The following is a 19,897-nucleotide window of genomic DNA, read 5'->3' on the forward strand; positions in this document are numbered from 1 at the left end:
AAAAAAAAAAAAGAAAGAAAAGAAAAGACAAGGGGCTCAGGCTGCTCACAGTGTAGTTTCAACTCATTGCAGACAAATGGTTTTGAAGAGGGCTTCCAGGAGCTTCCAGAGAACCTAATCAGTGTTTGTCAGATTGTTTTTGAGTACATTTCACATTTGCTCAACAGCCAACTTAAAAACAAACTTCTGAATCAAAACCTGATGATAAGCTGAAACTGCCTGTTCTTTAAACCTAAGTCACTTTTTGTGTCTAAAATTCATTTTGCTGATCCTCAGATAAACCATGACCATTTCCCATGTCCTCCTCCAAGAGTTGTTCCTGGCAGGGTAATTTCTCCATGAACTTAGGATAAATCAATTTGGATTTCCTCTTATTTTAGCAAAGTTTACTTCGGTCTTGGATGGAAGGGACAGAAAGGGGAGGATAAGGACAAAAAATACTCCATTGTTTATTATTATTATTATCATTACTGCTGCTAAGGTAGTATCAAGAGCAGCCACCATCTAATGGATGTATCATTACTTTTGGAATTTATCAAGACATCTTAGACATCCTCATGAGGAATCCTCATATCCTCATGGAGAAGGCTGGAGTAAATGGTAGTAGAATAAGGGAGTTTATAGCTTGCAGAACATTTATATCAAAAGAATTTTGATTAAGATCAGCCTGGGGCAGGTCTCTGGTAGAGTGCCACAGGGCTCTATCTTCATTCTTCTCCTATTGAATATTTTTATTAATGAATTGGATTAGGACTCTGGTGACCTTCTGATAAAATCTGTGGATGACACAAAACTGGGAGGGAGAAGTCAGAGGATAGAATCAATTGTCAAAAAGATGGATAAAGGCACTGCCCTGGTGGTAGATATCATTACCCACCTTAAACTGATGAAGTAAACTAAAGAACAACACCCAGGGCAGGCCACCTCTCACTCCCAGGAGGTGCTTATCTCCCAGGAGGAGCTTCTCTCAGCAGCCAGACTGACTGTTGAATGGTCAGTTGATAGGGCAGCCTCCCCTCCAAACCCCTGGAGGGCAGGGCCAGACCTGGTGCTTAGCCTGCTTCCTGCAAGGATTGAGAGACGCCATCCCCGCTGCCAGGGCATCCTCACTGTTTCATCCCTATGGGGCCTGGCCTGGAGCAGAAGGTTCCTGACACTCCCTCCCATCTGCAGCCCGGCTTAGTGCCTTGTTTCTCCTCGTGTCCCTTGGATAACCTGAAAAAGCAAAAATCAGGAAAGGAACGGCTTCAGCCCCTGAAAGTTCTGGCTTTTCTACACATGACTCCAGTTTAGCTGAAGCATTCCTGGCACAGGCTACTTCCCAGAAGGAGTCCTGAATAAGGGTTGTCAGTTAAAATACAGGATGCCCAGTTACATTTGAGTTTCTGATAAACAACAAATAATTTTTTTGGTATGTCCCATGTAAGATGTGAGACATACCAAAAAAAGACTTGTTGCTTCTGTGAAAATGTAACTGGATATCAGGTATTATTGAAACAGGAGGGAAGGGGGCAGGGCACAACCCTTGAAAGAATGACATAGCCCGAGGACATGACATAAACTGATTAGAACCAAATGCCTCCAAGATGGCGGACAAGTCGACTTCCACTAGACCTTGAGCCTCACTTATTGTAACACAGCAGCAAGCTAAATGAGACACCCACAGGGGCCATGACAGTTCCAAGACTGCCGTCAGGATCAAAAAGTGGGCTGTGACCCAGTTACTGGAAATCCCCACCCCTTCCCCAAATAGCTGGAATACTCCTCCCACTCATTAGCCTATGAAATTACCCACCCCTATAAAAACTGACAACCCCATACTCTGGTGTCGCTCTCGCCTTCTAAGGTGGCCCACACTCTGTCTGTGGAGTGTGCTTCTCTCTAAATAAATCCACTTCTTACCTATCACTTTGTCTCTCACTGAATTCTTTCTGTGATGAGACATAAGAACCTGAGCTTCATTAAGTCCTGAAACCAGGTGTGATCTCAGCTGGAAGACTGTGGGTTTTGGCCAGGTTCAAGTCCTGGCCGCATGGGTTCAATTCCCAACCTGAGTTGCACGGTTTCATTATTATTTCCTGTCTCTGGTGGCCCTACCCTGAGCTCACCCAAGCCTGTCAGAAGTGATTACCAGGGGCCTCTTGGGAGGCCTGGCCTGACCCACTTCCAGTCCAAACCATCTCTCACCTAAGGGGAGAACATATGTGTGGGCTGAGGCTACTGCCCACTCAGGCCCCTTGGGGGATCAGGCCTCCCAAACCACCACACACACTTCCTTCTTCACTCCTGTGGGCTCCTCAAGCCCTAGTCGTCTGCGCTGGTCTCCGGCCTGCCCTCCCTTCAGGGCTGAATCTTGCCTCCCGGTGCTAGGGACCAACACTGGCCCTATCTGGCCCTAAGGAGCCTAGCTCAGCACTAAGGCCAGCCATCTGGAGCTAATTTGACGCCACGGCCTGTGCATGGCCACCACACATGATGACTGTTTACATCCGGCTGTGCTTCCAGCTCATTCACTCATTTAGCAGAAATTTATACAGGGCCCACTATATCAGAAATTGTGTTGACTGCATGGGCACTGGGGTACGCCCAACAGACCCATTCCAGGGGAGATGCTTCTTGGGGATCATGTAGATAAATATGGGGTTACCAACAGTGATAGGAGCTATGAAGGAGCATATGGGGAGCTTTGAGAACATGCAACCAGAGGCCTGCTCTGGTCCAGGAGTCTCCTTTGAGCTGGGCCTGGAGGGGAAGAGTTACCTAGATGGGGATAGGGGGTCAGGGAGAGCTTTCCCAGTAGAAGAGGAGCCTGGATGCAGGTTGATGGGGCAGGGGCAGGGCGTCTGGTACTTTCCAGGGCTGATGGGAGGCCATGTGCAGGAACATTTCCACCCACCTCATCTCATCTGTTCCTTTTCTCATTCAAAGTCACATGCAGGACCCATTACATAATGTATGGATCCATTGCAAAATGAAAACGCAGGGCCCCTTTTAAAATATTATTAAGAATTTCAAGATGCCTCCACAGGGTATTAAACCAAATATGGACCTTTCTGAGCTCAGGGCCCTGTGCAACTGCCCAGGTCACATGCCTGGGAAATGGGTCCTGGTCTCATGACTCGTGTGTGTGTCAGGTCAGGAGCTGGATCTGAGTCTTCTGCTCACGAAGGTGCTATACAAGGTCAGTTACTGGAGGCCCTGAAGCAGCCAGACAGGCATCGGCAGGCAGACATGACTCTGAGAACTGGTTGATACTTCACCTTCTGGCCCTGCTTCTCCAACTGTAACAGGGATCATGATACCCTCTGTAAAGGGCTGAGAGTGGCCCCCAAAGATATCAGGTCCTAATCCCTAGAAACTGTAACTCTTACATTATATGGAAAAAGGGTCTTTAGAGATGTGATTAAGTTAGGGATGAGATGGGGAGACCATACAGGACATCTGAGTGGGCCCTAAATGCAATCACAAGTGTCCTTAAAAGAGAAAGGCAGGGAAGTCCCTGGCGGTCCAGTGGTTAGGACTCTGTGCTTTCACTGCCGAGGGCCCAGGTTCAATCCCTGGTCGAGGAACTAAGATCCCACAAGCCTCATGGCGCGGCCCCCCCAAAAAAATAAAAATAAAAGAGAAAGGCACAGGGAGATTTGACACACAGAGGAGAAGACAATGAGAAGACAGAACAGAAGATGGTGGCCTAATGTTAGAGTGATATAGCCACAAGCCAAGGAATGCCCGCAGCTGCCAGAAGCTGGAGAAGACAAGAACAAGTGATCTCCTAGAGCCCCTGGGGGTTCTGTGGCTCTGCTGGCACCTTGATTTCAGTCCAGTGGTACTGACTTTGTAATTCTGCCCTCCAGAACTGTGAAAAAATAAGTCTATATGTTGTAAGCCTGAATCTACTAATCTACTTTCTGTCTCTATGGATTTCGCTATTCTGAACATTTCATATAAATAGAATCATATAATATTTGGCCTTTCATGTTTGGCTTCTTTCTCTTAGCATGATGTTTTCAAGCTTCATCCATATTGTAAGCATGTATCAGGACTTCATTCTTTCTGTTGCCAAATAACAAGCTATTGTATGAATATACCACATTTTGTTTATCAGTTGGTGGAAGTTTGAGTTGTTTCTACTTTTTGGATATTATTCATAATGCTGCTATAAACATTTGTGTTTGTGTAGACACATTTTCATTTCTTTTGGATAAATACCTAAGAGTGGAATCACTGCTGGGTCATATTATAACTATATTTTTTAAACTTTTGAGGAACTGCCAGACTATTTTCCAAAGTGGCTGCATCATTTTATAATCCTACCAGTTGTGTGAAGAAGGTTCTAGCTTTTCTGCATCCTCGTCAACATTTATTATTGTCTGTCTTTTCAATTTTAGCTATCCTAGTAGGTGTGAAGTGATATTTCATTATGGTTTTGATTTGCAATTCCCTAATGACTAATAATGTTATGCATCTCTTCATGTGCTTATTGGCCTTTGTATATCTTCTTTGGAGAAATGTTTATTCAAGTCCTTTGCCCATTTTAACAAATGATTGTCTTTTTTTGTTACTGAGTCATAAGAGTTCTTTAAATATTCTGGATCCTTATCAGATATATGATTTCCAAATATTTCCTCCCATTCTGTGGATTGCCTTTCAGTTTCTTGATAGTGTCCTTTGCAACACAAAAGTTTTTAACTTCAATGAAGTCCAATTTATCTATTTTTTCTTTTGTTGCTTATGTTTCTGAGAACAGAAAGCACAAATACCTATCGAGTATTTTTTTTTTAATTAATTATTTATTTTTGGCTGCACTGGGTCTTCGTTGCTGCTTGCGGACTTTCTCTAGTTGTGGCGAGTGGGGGCTACTCTTCGTTGCAGTGCGCAGGCTTCTCAATGCGGTGGCTTTTCTTGTTGTGGAGCACGGGCTCTAGGCGTATGGGCTTCAGTAGTTGCAGCCTGCGGGCTCAGTAGTTGTGGCTCATGGGCTTAGTTGCTCCATTGGCAGGCAGACGGGCATGTGGGATCTTCCCAGACCAGGGCTCGAACTCATGTCCCCTGCATTGGCAGGTGGGTTCTTAACCACTGTGCCACCAGGGAAGTCCCATGGTGAAGCTCTTGCCCCTCTTCCCAGGCCAGTGCCTGGGCTACTCAGGGCAGAAGAGAGCAGACCCCTTGGTCCTTTGGGCCGTTGTGCAGTTGATCTGCTGTCAGGGCCAACTCAGCCATTAGGCTCAGGAGGCACAGTGCCAGGGCCTACAACAATACTTTTAGGGGCCCATGAAAAAAAAATTGTTTTAATCAAAAGAATTAAAAGGAAATTTTAGGTCAAGGAAACGTAAATATATATATATATAAATATAAATATATATATGTTTAATATATTCTTGTTTATACCAAGGCAGTTGTAAAAAATAATTTTTTTTTGGCCGTGCCATGGCCAAAATAAATAATTTTTTTTTTCAGGATCTTGATTCCCTGACCAGGGATTGAACCCGCACCCACGGCATTGAAAGTGTAGAGTCCTAACCACTGGACCGCCAGGGAATTCCCCCCAAATAATTTTTTTTTTAATGGACGAAGGGGCTCACAAAAATGCCCACAGCCATGAATCATGATATAACCCTGTGTCCTGTCAGTGGAATGGAGGGGGTCCTCCAGCTGGGGATGGAACAGCACTGACCCCTCCACAATGTCCCAACCTGCTTCCCTTTTGCCCAGCTGCCCACCTTTGCAAGGGGCCAGACTGGGGCTATGAGGACAACACCTGGGTGGGCATTGAATTAGGGTCTCTGAGTCCCTCCCCTTGAGCTCATTAAAACAGCTGATTTGCCAGACCAGCAATTCAGATGGGGCAACCTGGGGCCCAAAGCAGACCTACAACTATTGTTATTACTACTCTTGTTTTTATTGTTACCACGTCCTGTTCTTATTGTGCCCCGCTGGTTAAATGTGCTTTCAAATACTAGCTGTCATTTTCTCTTCATGACAAGCCTGTGAAATGGGTAGAGTGGGCATATTATTCCCATTTTATAGGTGTGGAAAGTGAACCTCAAAACACTGACACCATTAAGCTGCAGAGAAGGGACTGGAAACCCAGGCTTCTGATCTGTGTGTTAGTACGTGTACATTCTCCCGTTAGGTGACTTCTGAATCTGGCAATGGGGGATTAGTCCCACTCGTAAACTTGCCAAGGTTAATTAATCAGACCTCCCATCCCGGGCTGGTCACAGGTCACGGCTGGGGGAAATGGCCGATATCTTGTTTCCTATCAGTGTAGTCATGAAGTAGATGGGAGGTCAGTTCTGCCCGGTGCCTGTAGCCCTCTGCCATGATTGCCGCCTGCCTCCCTCGCCCTTCCTCCCCCACCCACCCCAGCTTCTCAGAAAAACCACTTCCTGAGGTTTATTCCACCAGGCAGCTTTTTCAGGCGGTTAATGGATTGCTGTGATTTAGATTTGTGACATTCCTGTTTTGTGTTGTTTTTTCTAATGCAAGTATATTTATTTATGTTGCCTTTTATAAAAGGGGGAGAATGGTGGGATATAAGAGAACAGTATATCTATATATCATGAGGAGCAAAGGCGTAATATGGATCGTGCCAGAGTTAGTTCCACAGCCATATTAAAAACAGAATGTAACACTCTCCACCAAAAGGCCGGGATGCTGAAGCTCAGGTATGTCATGTGTTCAATGAAAGGTGACATCCCTGGTTTTTGAAGGCAGAAGCACCGCATGTAGAAACCACTCTGTCCTCCTTCCCTTCGGCTGAGAAGAGGGAGAAGAGAGCAGTACTGTGGTAGAAATAGGGCCCTGGGTGAGCTTGTTCTGCCTGGTGGGCACTCCTGGGGTCTTCATCCCTGGCAATGTAGGAGTCAGTTCCTTGCTTAGTTACCAAGAAGCTAAAATAGTTACGCGGAACCTTTTTTTCTTTTTTCTTTTTTCCCCAATCAAGGAATCCACTAAGAACCAGAGGAAGGAAGGGGAAGATATGTGGGGGCCACACACATATAAAAAGCCACTTGATTTCCTATTTTTAAAAAGGTGAAATAGGAAAAAAAAAAATCCTTTTATACTTTTTTAACTTTTCATAAGACATTCTTACTTTACAAATAAAGAATAAGGAGCATGATGATCTTTTCAAGGAATAAAATAGATGATGGCGAATATATGCTTCAATTCTTATCTCACAGCCAAGTCATAAGAGAGAAGGAAGAGATTTCCATGAGAGCTAGAAGGAGTGGTTCCCCTGGAAAGAGAGTGAGAGACAGACAGACAGACAGACAGACAGACAGACAGACAGACAAACCTGAGGAGAATGGCAAGGGAGGCTCTCCCATGAGGATCCACAAGTTCTGTGAAGGACCAGCCCCATGTTGACATGACTCTGGGGCCTCAGCACAGGTCACCCTGCGGTACTGGCTGGGCTGGGCTGGGGTGGATACAGCAGCCATTTTAAGTGATTTCCAACACCCTGATACATTCACATGATTTAAAAACTAAAAAGGACACAAAGGTTTATAATGAAAAATATACTGAACACTATAAAACATTGGGGCTTCCCTGGTGGCTCAGTGGTTAAGAATCCACCTGCCAATGCAGGGGACATGGTTTTGAGCCCTGGTGGGGGAAGATTCCCACACGCCATGGAACAACTAAGCCCGTGCGCCACAACTACTGAGCCTGTGCTCTAGAGCCTGTGAACCACAACTACTGAACCCGTGAGCCACAACTACTGAAGCCCACGTGCCTAGAGCCCGTGCTCCACAACGAGAAGCCACTGCAATGAGAAGCCCGTGCACCTCAACGAAGAGTAGCCCCCACTCGCCACAACTAGAGAAAGCCCATGTGCAGCAACGGAGACCCAACACAGCCAAAAATAAATAGATTAAATAAATAAATAAATTTTTTTTTAAATTAAAAAAGTAGTTAATAGATCGAAATGTCAAAACATTGGGGAAAATTTCTGAGGCTTTGGTAGGCAAAGATTTTTTAGATGTGACACCGAAAGAATGATGCATAAAAGGAAAAATTGATAAATTGGATTTGATTCTGTAAAATGTAAAGCTTCTGCTTATCAAAAGACACCATTAAGGAGATAAAAAGACATGCCACAAACTAGGAGAAATATTTGCAAATTATGTAATTGATAAAGGACTTATATTCAGAATATATAAAGAATTCTAAAAGCACAACACTAAGAAAACAAGCAACCTAGCTAATAATTGAGCAAAAGATTTTAATAGACCCATTAAATGGCAAATAAGCACATAAAAATATGCTCAATGTCATTAGTCATCAGGTAAATGCAAATTAAAACCATAATAAGAAAGCACTGGGCTTCCCTGGTGGCGCAGTGGTTAAGAATCCACCTGCCAATGAAGGGGACACGGGTTCGAGCCCTGGTCCGGGAAGATCCCACATGCCGCGGAGCAACTAAGCCTGCGTGCCACAACTACTGAGCCTGCACTCTGGAGCCCGTGAGCCACCACTACTGAGCCCACGCGCCTAGAGCCCGTGCTCTGCAGCAAGAGAAGCCACCGCGATGAGAAGCCCGCGCACCGCAACGAAGAGTAGCCCTCACTCACTGCAACTAGAGAAAGCCCACGTGCAGCAACGAAGACCCAACTCAGCCAAAAAATTAAAAAAATAAGTAAAAATAAAAATTAAAAAAATTGAAAAAAAAAAAGAAAGCACTATGCTCCCCACTAGAATGACTAAAATTGAGAAGATTGACCTGCCAAGTGTTGATGAGGATGTGGAGCAACTAGAACTTTCATACATTGCTGGTGGGAATGTAAAATGGTGTAATCAGTTTGGTAAACAGTTTGGTAGATTCTTAAAATGCTAAACATATACCTACCTTATAGCCCATGCATTCCACTCCTAGGTATTTATGCAAGAGAAATGAAAGTATGTGTCCAGACAAAGGCTTGTTCATAGCAGCTCTATCTGTATTAGTTCAAAATTGGAAACAACCCAAACGTCCATTAATAGGTGAATAAGCAAACCCGTATTTTCATGCAATGAAATGTTACTCAGCAATAAAAAGGATGAAGTACTTATTATGCTGATTGAAAGAAGATAGGCCAGAAAAACCAACAAAAAGTGCATACCATATGAGTCCATTTAAATAGAATTCTAGAAATGCAAACTAACCCATAGTGACAGAAAGCAGATCAGTGTTTGTATAGGGGGTGGTGGGTGTGGGGAGAGGGATTCAGGGAAGAAAGGATTGCAAAGGTGAAACCATGTAACTCAGATTGGGACTTGAACCCATGGTCTGTTAACTGAGATTACACACCTGGTCTCAGGACTTAATGAAGCTCAGGTTCTTGATGTCTCATTGCAGAAAGAATTCAGCAAGAGACAAAATGATAAGTAAGAAGTGGATTTATTCAGAGAGAAACACAAAAGGTGAGAAAGGCACCAGGGTATGGGGTTTGTCAGTTTTTATAGGGGTGGGTAATTTCATAGGCTAATAAGTGGGAGAAATATTCCAGCTATTTTGGGGAAGGAGTGGGGATTTCCAGGAATTGGGCTACCACCCACTTTTTGACCCTTATGGTCAGCCTTGGAGCTGTCATGGCGCCTGTGGGTGTGTCATTTAGCTTGCTGATGTGTTACAGTGAGGTATACTGAGGCTCAAGGTCTAGTGGAAGTCAACTTGTCTGCTGTCTTGGACCTATTTGGTTCTAATCAGTTTATGTTGTGTCCTCAGGCTATGTCATTCTTTTAAAGGTTGTACCCTGCCCTCTTCCCTCCTGTTTCAACGGGGCACAAGGAAACTTTTGGGGGTGATGTATATATTCACTTTCTTAATTGTGGTGTTCATGTCATGGGGTACACACATGTCAAAACTTTTCTAATTGTAACTTTTATTTATTTATTTATTTAGGCCACACCCAGCGGCCTGTGGGATCTTAGTTCCCCAACCAGGGATTGAACCCTGTCCTCGGCTGTGAAAGTGCAGAGTTCTAACCACTAGACCACCAGGGAATTCCCAAATTGTAAATTTTAAATAGGTGCAGTTATTGTATGTCAATTATACCTCTATAAAGCTCTTAAATTTTTCAATTTCTTAAAAATTTAAAAGGTAATACAAAAATAAAAGAGATAAAAAGTCACATAACTTAAGAACTAAAAAGTAGAAAGGTTTACTATGAAAAATTCCTAGTTGCCCAGTTTCCACCACCCACTACAGATAACAAGAATCTTTTGCATTGCTATCAACTTTACGTTAAGTGAATGTTTACCTTTACTGACAATAGTCAATAGTAAGTAGCAATTCAAACAAAGATTTATGTACCCTTAGAGAGTCAGGTAATACCTAGGGGAGCCTGCTGGTCAATGCCCAGTACTGTATTGAAAGAATACACTGTAATCCTTTTTGCCTATTTCTAAATTTCAGATACCTTTTCTGAGAATTCCCTGGTGGTCCAGTGGTTAGTACTCTGAGCGGTCACTGCCGAGGGCGCAGGTTCAATCCCTGGCCAAGGAACTAAGATCCCACAAGCTGCACAGTATGGCCAAAAAAAATTAAAATTAAAATTAAATTTCAGGTAACTTTTCTTATGTTATCTATGTGTTCATTTCCTTTGTCCATTTTCCTTTTGTATTGTTGATCTTTTTCTTCTTGATTTCTGAGAGCTTTTTACATATCAGAGAGATTAGCTCTTTGTCTGTGATGTGAGTTGCAAATATTTTTTCCAGTTTATAGTTTTTCTCTTGACTGAACTTTTTTTGGGGGTGGGGGCAAAGCAGAATATTTATTCATGGAGTATAATTTATCAGTCTTTCATATTATGACTTCTGGATTTTAAGTCATAGTTAAACCAGCCTTTGCCCAAGATCATGAGGAATTCTTTTATGTTTTCTTCTAGAACTTTTATGTTTCATTTGTACCTTCAGATGGTTGGTCCATTTGGAATTTATTCTGGTGCACAGTGTAAGTTGTGGGATATAATTTTTCCACTTTTCTTTTGAAACATTAACACATTTTTGAAATAAAGCTTTATTTTCTCCTGGTGTTCTAAAAGTACTAGCATTGTGGACGAAACAATAACTAATTTTTAGAAGTTTACTTTGGAACTTAGGGCCATGCGGTGGGACATTTATCACTATGGCTTGAATGTCACTTTGAGAAGCAAAAGTTGCTTACTCTACAGTTTGTAAAAGTTACCTTTGAAACCAACATCTATTTTATTACTCATGGCATTTCCTTTTTTTCCCTGCCAAATCAAAATTTGGTAGCTGGTGGGGGTAATTTCCAGTAGGTTGCCAAAGGAGATAGTTTACAGTGGGGAATGGAAAATACAGAACAACAAAACTAAAAAAACACAATAGAAAAAAATTCCTTTATGCATGCATTGCTCTCTAACAGCTCTTATCAAAACTTCCATTGAACCGTAGATCACAGAGAGGAATTGTTCTCTAGCTGGAAGCCACCACTTCTAGGTACTTGCCCTGAGGCAGAGAAGTCTTTGGTTTCTCTGGTCCCAGTTCTAATATGACTTAGCTTTACCATGTGACGGTATTCAAGGGTAACATTTCAAAAAGCAGCACCGTGACCCCAAGGCAATGATCATCTAATTCAGACAATACAGTTAACTTGTCCTCTTTCAGTCAGTCATCCATTTTGCTAATGTTTTTGGTCATCTGCTAGGTACCAGGCACTGTCCCGCCATCATGGAGCCAGCAGTCCACTTGGGGGAGGAGCAGCCATTATGGCACATGGTAGAAAGTGTCTGACAAAGGAAGACTAGGGAGGTGAGGGGCCCAGAGGAAGGGCAGCTCAGTGTGGGGAAGACAGGCGACAATGCTAGAGGACTGATGCCTAAACTGAGTTATGATGAATGGGTAGGAATTCGCCAGAAAAGGAGAGGGGAAAGCGTACTCCAGGCAGGGGAAGAGCATTGGCAAAGTCACAGACATGTGATGTGTTCTGGGAACTATAAATTCTAGCAACCAGAATGTAGGGGCAAGGAAGGAAGAGGTGAGAGACCAGGCTGGAGAGGTAAGTAAGGGCTGGATCGTGCAGGATTGGAAACTGACTTTCTCCGGAGGGCAGTGGGGGGAGCCATTACAGGGTCTCCCTGACAAACCTGCAATTTTCTGAGAAAGTCAGTCCTCTCCATGCCTTTGTCAGCAAAGGCAGGAGGTCCAGATTTAGGCTGTGTGGAAAGAGCCCCCTTGGAGGGGCCAGAGGAAAAACAGAGATCTGGTGAGTGTCCAGGGAGAGAAGCCCTTTGCGGGGAGGTCGGAGAGAGGGAGGGACCCTCCCGGGCTGCCGCGAGAAGGGGCCCCCAAATCCAGGCCAGACGCAAGGGGGGCCAGGAGCGCTGAGGCAAATGTCACTTGTGCCTTCTTTTCCCTCTAAACAAACTAAACAAAGCAGCTGCGCCCGGTGGCCCCTCAGGAAGGCCAGTCATTTCCTGAGGAGATATGAGGCCGCCCAGGCATTGTTCCTGGTTTCCAGCATGGCCGCCATTACCTGACCAGCGCCACGGCCGGTCTGTCCGCGGCGCCTGGAGAAGCTCCCACAGGGGTCTCTGCTTTTCACGGGGCAGGTTTCTCACCTCCGTCGCGTGGGAAGTGTCTTCTGCCTCCGGGGCATGGCGCAAAAGCAGCACTAACTGCCCGAAGCCTCCGCTCCCTCTCAGGATGCCGCTGGGGTGGACCCAGGGGGGCACGATGTGGCTCCGCGGCCTGCTGACGTTTCTGCTCTGTGAGTTTGCACTCTCTTCCCACATCCCTTAAACTTCATGAGAAGTGAAGCTCGTGAAATCAACATATTTCTCCTGTCTTTTCCAGGTTCAAGCCTTGAGGGTCAAGAAAACTGTAAGTTGTAAAATTCCTACCTGTGACTCTTAAAACTCACGTCAAATTGCTCGGGTTTAATGTTTATAACAATTCAGAAACGTATTCGAATTGTCAGCTAAAGTTGATTCCTTTCTGCATTTTAAGAAGGTTTTGGAACAAAACACTTATTCTAAGCCAAGTTTTAATCAGCATGTTCTAGAAGTAGCATACATTTCTAGATCCTGGTGAATGCTGTTTGTTAGGATTGGGGGGGGGGTGATAAGAAAGTGATTCCATAATTTGTTTTTTGTTGTTCTACCATAAATTTCTTTTTTTCATATTCTACCCTATCCCTGATTGTTTATTCACAAATTAGATATAATCAGTTTGTTAAATTCATGAAGTCAGAGCATAGTTTATTTAGTTATTTTAAAAAAATGTTTTATTTATTCATTTATTTTTGGCTGCGTCGGGTCTTAGTTGCGGCATGCAGGATCTTTCCTTGCGGTGCCGGGGCTTCTCTCTAGTTGTGGCACGCGGGCTTAGTTGAGGATCTTAGTTCCCCAACCAGGGATCAAACCCGTGTTCCTTGCCCTGGAAAGCGGATTCTTAACCATTGGACCACCAGGGAAGTCCCGAAGTCAGAACATAGTTTAAATTGTTGTTGTGAATTTTTTTTCTCCTAAATGATCTAAAACACATTAGATATCATTTCCCATCTACCCATGAGGCTACGATGATATCTGTAATATTTTGTGCTTGGGCATGGGAAGTGGGGCTTCTGCCTGTCTTTGAAATCTGGTCTGTCATCCACTTTAGAGCTAATTTTGAATCATTAAGATGAGCAGGTTTGGAGAATTGCCTGGTGGTCCAGTGGTTAGGACTCCGTGCTTCCCCTGTAGCGGGCACAGGTTCGATGCCTGGTCGGGGAACTAAGATCCCGCGTGCTGCACGGCACGGCAGCACACACACACACACACACACACATACACATGCACACACAAATAGATAAGCAGGTTTTGTTTTGCTTCATCTGGACCGTGTGAAGGAGGGGACTGGGCTGGGTCCGGGGGCTGAATAGAGGGAGAGCCCACAGAACAGGATCCCCTTGTCAGAGGTCACTTCATTCCACGCAGAATCGGGGTGACTGGGTTGCAGACAGTTGTACAGCTATTTGGAGATGACGTGTGTGGGTGACGCTGGTTTGTTGAGCCAAGGCTTGGAGCAGTAGCTCTGCACGGAGAGGGCTCGTGCTGGCTACTTAGCAAAGCCGGTCTGGCGGGTCTCCTGTGCGTGTGTCCATGTGCTTCTATGGGTGTTTGATCCCCATGGCAACCCATGGAGGCAGGATGTCCATTATCTTCATAATCAACCTAATTGACTGATGATATCTCTGCACCTCAGAGAAACAACCGACTTGTCCAAAAAGAGCCGGATAGCAGGACATCAGCACCAGAACCTTCCCTTCCCAAAACCCGATTGTCCGGAGCCTGGAGCCATAGGCCTGACTCAAATCTTTAAAGCCACTGTTACTCTGTCTTTCTGAGCCTTTTTCCCAATCTGTAAAGTGAGGGTGATGCATCAGTATGAGATGAGAGTAGATAAGAAGAGGTGACGTGCCAGCCCAGCATGCAGTGATCAGTAAATAATGGTTTACTATGGTCCTAGCGGTGCTTAGTAAATAATGGTTCACTATGGTCCTAGCTCCCCCGCCATCGTGGCTCCTGCACCTCCCTCTCTGTGCACTCCAGCCCTTGTGCCCTTGCTCTAGCCCAGACCACACCCTGCCGACACGTGTGCCTCTGGGCTTCTGCTTCTCTTGCTCCAATCTCCCATCTTCGTCCCCACCTCAGGGGGAAGTAAATCGCTCCCTGCCCAGGTTTCCTAGAGAAAGGTCTTGTACCTTTCGGGGGAGACCTCAGAGCTGCAGGACCCAGAGCCGGGAGGCTCTCCTACTCCCTCCTCAGGCTTCTGCCCTGTTTTACACAAGGTGCCTGTGCAAGGTCACCACTGGGTGCTGGCAGAGTGGGGGCTGGGACCCAGGTCTCCCATTCCTCAGGCCACCCAGGACCACGTTGCACGTGCATGACCTGCCAGCCTGCTCCACGTGGCCTACTCCACGGTTGAGGTGCTTGGTCCGCCCTGGCCCTTCCTCTCCTTTTACTTTGGGCCCCCGCCCAACCCCAGCCGGCCAGTCTCAGGAGATGACCTCAGCTCCCTCTTCACCTAGAACACAGTGCTGTCTGGAGGGAACTCCCTCCACTTCCCGCCCTGCCCCAGCTTCAGGCTTATCTTCCTCCCCACCCGTCCTCCTGACTTCCCTCCTGGCTTCAGAGGCCGTGTCTGTCCCGTGGTGGGGCAGGGCCAGCCTGTCCACCTGGGCTCCGCGCCCATCTCTGGCATCACCCTCCTCCCCCAGGATCTCACGCTGTCTTTATTCAGCCTCCACCCCACTTTTAGTATCTATTCTTTCCTTTCAGTCTGCAAACATGATTGGTAGCTCTTGGTTTTTTAGGAAAAAGAAAAATCACAGACGATCCCCCTGCCCGCCCCCGTCCCCCATCCCCCTTTTATCTTGTGCCCCACTATCTATCCACTCCCTTCCTCAGTCAAACTTCTCCGAAGCCCGGTTTCTAATCACCGTCTCCGCTTCCTCACCTCTCAGGCGCCCGTACCTAGCAGGTCTGGCCTTGGCCCCCACGCCTCCCTGTCACTAGAACCCTCTCATAGATGCCATGAACATGTCCAGCCCTTAGCCTTCGGGACGGTGTTAGCACAGAGCCTCTTTCTTTGGCCTCGTAGACCTTCTTCCCTGGTGTTCTCCCACCTTTCTGACAAACCCTCCTTTTTTCCCCCGGGAGACTTGGACTTTCCCAGGGTCTCATCCTCTCTGAAGCTCAACCCCCCACTCTGTACACCTCCACATGCCCACCCTCAAGTCCACTCCAGCTCTGGCCACTCCCCCGACCATCAAGCTTCCCACGGGGCCAGTGGTTGACATCTCCTCCTAGTGGTCCCCCGGGCCCCTCAAACCAGCTGCACCACCGCGACTTTGTCTCCGCCCTTATCTTTCTCTGGCTTTGTCTCCGTCAGTCCACTGCATCCATATCCCCCTGGGTACCTAATCCAGGAACCTTATCTTCCACTCTTTGCCTCAATCCCCATAGCCAATCAAACAAGTAAAATACATATTACAAATGTTATTATTAATGACATTTAGTACGTTCATAATGTTGTGCAAACATCACCTCTGTCTAGTTCCAGAACATTTTCTTCACCCCAAAAAACAAGCCCTTTTGCATACACTAAATATTTCTCAAGTCCACCCCTTCCCCTCAGCACCACTGCATCTGCCTGAGCAGAGGCTGCATCAGCTTTCACCTGAACCATCGTCCAGGTTGTTACAGGCCTCCAGTCTCTCCTCCAGCCCACAGTGATCTTTCTAAAGCTCCAGTGTCATCCTGTTACTGCCTCCCCCACAAGACCCTCAGGACAGGGCCCAGCTTGTCAGCACAGTGGGCAAGGCTCTCTGTTCTGCCCCCCTCCTACCTGGCCCCCTGGACCCTCCAGCCTCACACTCTGGCTCCTGTAACCACCGGCGCCCAGAATGCATTGATTTCTCATGCCTCTGTGCCCTGGTACTTGCTGTTCTCCTGCCCCGAGCACCCCACCACCCTTTCCTGTCCTGGTCCAAGGCTCAGTTCAGGGGTCACTTCCTTCAGGCTTCCCTTGGCCCCTCCTGGGCAACCCTTCCTCCTGGTGCTTACATGATTGTACTCCAGCTATCTGGGTCCCCACCAGCCTGCACAGTCTAGGACAGCAGGGATGCTTTCTTATTCACCTTGTAATCCCAGCACCTGACACAGGTGCTCAAGGAATGTCTCACTGAAAGGGACTCGAACTGAACTTGGAGGTGCTTGAGAGTCAGATGAGCTGGGCCAGCACGCTGCATGCTGAGCACCGCAGTTCATCAGGGCCTCCCTGCTTCATGGCTCCCTGGATTTTCCTGACGATGGTGGGGGGCCCCTCCTCCTCTACCCGCTCCCCCCTTTCTTTCTGAGTCATTTCCAGGCTGAGGGCTGAGTGGCTGAGTCACGATGCCTCATCTTCCCTGGAGCATCAGCATCCGCTGACCGGTAGCCTGAGGCAGAGGGGATCCTAAAACCCTTTGTTTTAGGATTTGGGGATTTGGTGCTGTGGTCCCTAGGTGCCTTATCTGTGCTGTGGTGACTTTGTTACTTGGGTCGTCTCCATCAGCCCCTCGTCTCTCCAGGTTGAAAAGATCTGGCCTCTTTAGGCTATTCTACAACCCCGTCCTTCCATTACAGTTCTGAACGTTTTGGGTCCTTTCTCCAGAGAAACGCATACTTGCATATAATCAGAGGTGGTTCATGGGCCCCCTGACACCCATCTGTGAACCTCCGGGAGGCCCGGGTTGTAGCAATCACTCTATTGTGTAAATAGTGAGACCTACACACAGGTCTCTCTACTGGCTGTTCCTGGAAAGTTTATTCACAAAGAGGATAATATTTTCCATATTATCTTAATAATCAGGTAGAGATTTTCTTTTTGAATTTTTGAATTTTTTTTTATACAGCAGGTTCTTATTAGTTATCCATTTTATACATATTAGTGTATACATGTCAATCCCAATCTCCCAATTCATCCCACCACCACCATCACCAGCCCCCCGCCACTTTCCCCCCTTGGTGTCCATACATTTGTTCTCTACATCAATCAGGTAGAGATTTTTGAAGGTTGGATGGTGTGTTTGTTATCTATTGCTCCTTAACAAATTATCCCAAAACTTAGTGGCTTAAGATAACAATTTATTATCTCACAGTTTCTGAGGGTCAGGAATCTGGGAATGGCCTAGTTGGATGGTTCTGACTCAGGGTTTGTCAGGAGATTGCAGATAAAATGTTGGTCAGGGTTACAGTTATCTGAGGGCTTGTCTGACGCTGGGGAATCTGCTTTTTTAAAAATAAATTTATATTTATTTATTTTTGGCTGCGTTGGGTCTTCGTTGCTGCGTGCGGGCTTTCTCTAGTTGTGGCGAGGGCTACCCTTGGTTGTGGCATGCGGGCTTCTCATTGCAGTGGCTTCTCTTGTTGTGGAGCACGGGCTCTAGGCTTGCGGGCTCTAGGGCGCAGGCTCAGTAGTTGTGGCGCATGGGCTTAGTTGCTCTGTGGCATGTGGGATCTTCCCGGACCAGGGCTCGAACCCGTGTCCCCTGCATTGGCAGGCGGATTCTTAACTACTGCGCCGCCAAGGAAGCCCTATATCTTGAATAATTTTAAAAAATGCTTTTCCTTCTCCTGTCCTGCCTTCTTTTTTTTTTTTTTTTTAATTCTTTTGGCCGCGCCGCGCAGCATGTGGGAATCTTAGTTCCCCGACCAGGGATCGAACCCGTACCCCCTGCAGTGGGAGTGCGGAGTCCTAACCACTGGACCATCGGAAATCCCATGTCCTGCCTTCCTTTCTTCTTCCTTGTCTGCTCCTGCTGGCCATGGAAGTGTGTGGTTCCTACCAGTGAATCAGCTGCGTTAATTTATTAAGCAGATGTATATTAGATTTGCTTAGAAAAGCAAGGTAGGCGGAAGCGTCTTGTGTTAGTGCACATCATCCTCTCTAAAAAACCGCTACCCGATGCTTTAGCCAAGTTTGCTTTAAAATTGTTAAACAGTGGTAGAGCTCCCTAGGGATGGTCGGTAGGAGACCCAGGCAGGGCTGGCCCTGAGGCTGGAAGGCCTGGAGTAGGGAAGAACTGTGAAATGCAGACTGTGAGCTCTAGGTGGGCAGAAACTGTGCCAGTCTTACCCTTCTCTGAATCCCCAGTACTGGGTGCAGTGCCTGGCACAGAGACGCCCCCTTCAATGTCTGCTGAATGAATGGTGCTGAGGAAGCAGGAAGGAGGTGTCAATCAGGGGCCACGCATCGGGCAATACAAACCTGCCCCTTCAGTGCTCTCAGCCACCTTGGTTCCGTCATTGTTCAAGATTAAAATACCAGGGAAGGCAAGTATTAGTGTTCCTACTTTATAGGAGGAGAGGTGGTAGCCTGGAGAGGTTAAGTAACTCCCAGTGACACCCAGCTAATGACTGTGGGATCAGGGGTTTGGACCGGGTGTGCCTGCCTTGCTTTCTTCCTGTACCCAGTTCTGTGTCCCAGTCTGGGGTGTACCAGCCATGGGTATGCATTTCATTCAGGTTGATGACACTAAAGTAGACCAACACAGTGCGATGACTAACACCAGGAGTCTGGAGAAGTTGCTGTAATTCACCTGGAAAATTAAAAAATTGTTTTTTTTTTTTTTCTGAAAAAATTGACTAGAAATATGATTTCAAGAAAGAGCTTTAGAGACCTCAAGACTCAAGAGTTGGTATTATACCTGTGACTGACAGAATCTAGCTAACATTTTGCAAGCAATTCATCTGTACCGGGAACTGCTCCAAGAACTTAAATTCAGGTTCTCATTTACACTTACTGTTTTTATGTCCATTCTATGGATAAACAAACTGAGGCTCAGAGAAGCTCAGTAACTTACTAAAAGCCACACAGTTTGTGAGCAGAGATGGGATTTGGCCCAGGAAGTCTAACTCTGCACTCATCTTCTGCTCTTTACCATCTCCTGATAGAATCACTGTACTAAACAGCATGGCTTAAAATGAAGAAGGAGGTACTGAAGGAGTAGGGAGAGTTGCCTGTCCCTACCTGGGAAGGGAACGTATTAATCTATGGGAAACTAAACATGGTTCAAAGAAACTTTTGTTCCGATAGCTCACCCAGCAAGCTCCTCAGACCAGGAGCTAATAAGGAATACAGAAAGACAGAAAAGGGAATTCTAAAGATTCCTGCTGTAAGAAATAAATTTAAACAGTCATCTTGTTTCATCTCATGACTAATCAGATGCCATTTTTTGTTAAATTAATTGCTCAGAAAAAAAGGCACAAGGATGGACTGTTGTATTCAGCTTAAAACCTGAGACATGTTATAGACAAGTTAAATTCTAAGGTGTTCAAGAACAGTTTGACGTTATTAAAAGAGAGAGAAAGAAAGACGATTTTTTGCCAGTATCTCTGGCCAGCTACCTTGCTATACCTTT

General features: G+C 46.0%; 1 protein-coding gene across 4 annotated transcripts in view; it reads left to right on the forward strand.

Annotated features, from left to right (window-relative positions):
• Positions 1 to 11,933: 11,933 nt before the first annotated feature.
• PECAM1 (platelet and endothelial cell adhesion molecule 1) overlaps positions 11,934 to 19,897 on the forward strand; it is a 54,237-nt gene continuing 46,273 nt past the window's right edge. Inside the window, exons 1-3 of one of the 4 annotated variants that reach the window (XM_082442039.1) lie at positions 11,934 to 12,007; positions 12,561 to 12,718; positions 12,805 to 12,831. In XM_082442039.1, the coding sequence (XP_082298165.1) occupies positions 12,655 to 12,718; positions 12,805 to 12,831 (91 nt within the window). In that variant the 5' untranslated portion in view covers positions 11,934 to 12,007; positions 12,561 to 12,654. Of the gene's footprint in view, positions 12,008 to 12,044; positions 12,215 to 12,380; positions 12,719 to 12,804; positions 12,832 to 19,897 lie in introns of those variants that run through there. The other 3 variants (XM_082442040.1, XM_082442037.1, XM_082442038.1) reach the window with 3 other exon arrangements.

Source organism: Balaenoptera physalus (genome assembly GCF_965194825.1).
Source record: "Balaenoptera physalus genome assembly, chromosome: 20".
Classification (NCBI taxonomy): Eukaryota; Metazoa; Chordata; class Mammalia; order Artiodactyla; family Balaenopteridae; genus Balaenoptera; species Balaenoptera physalus.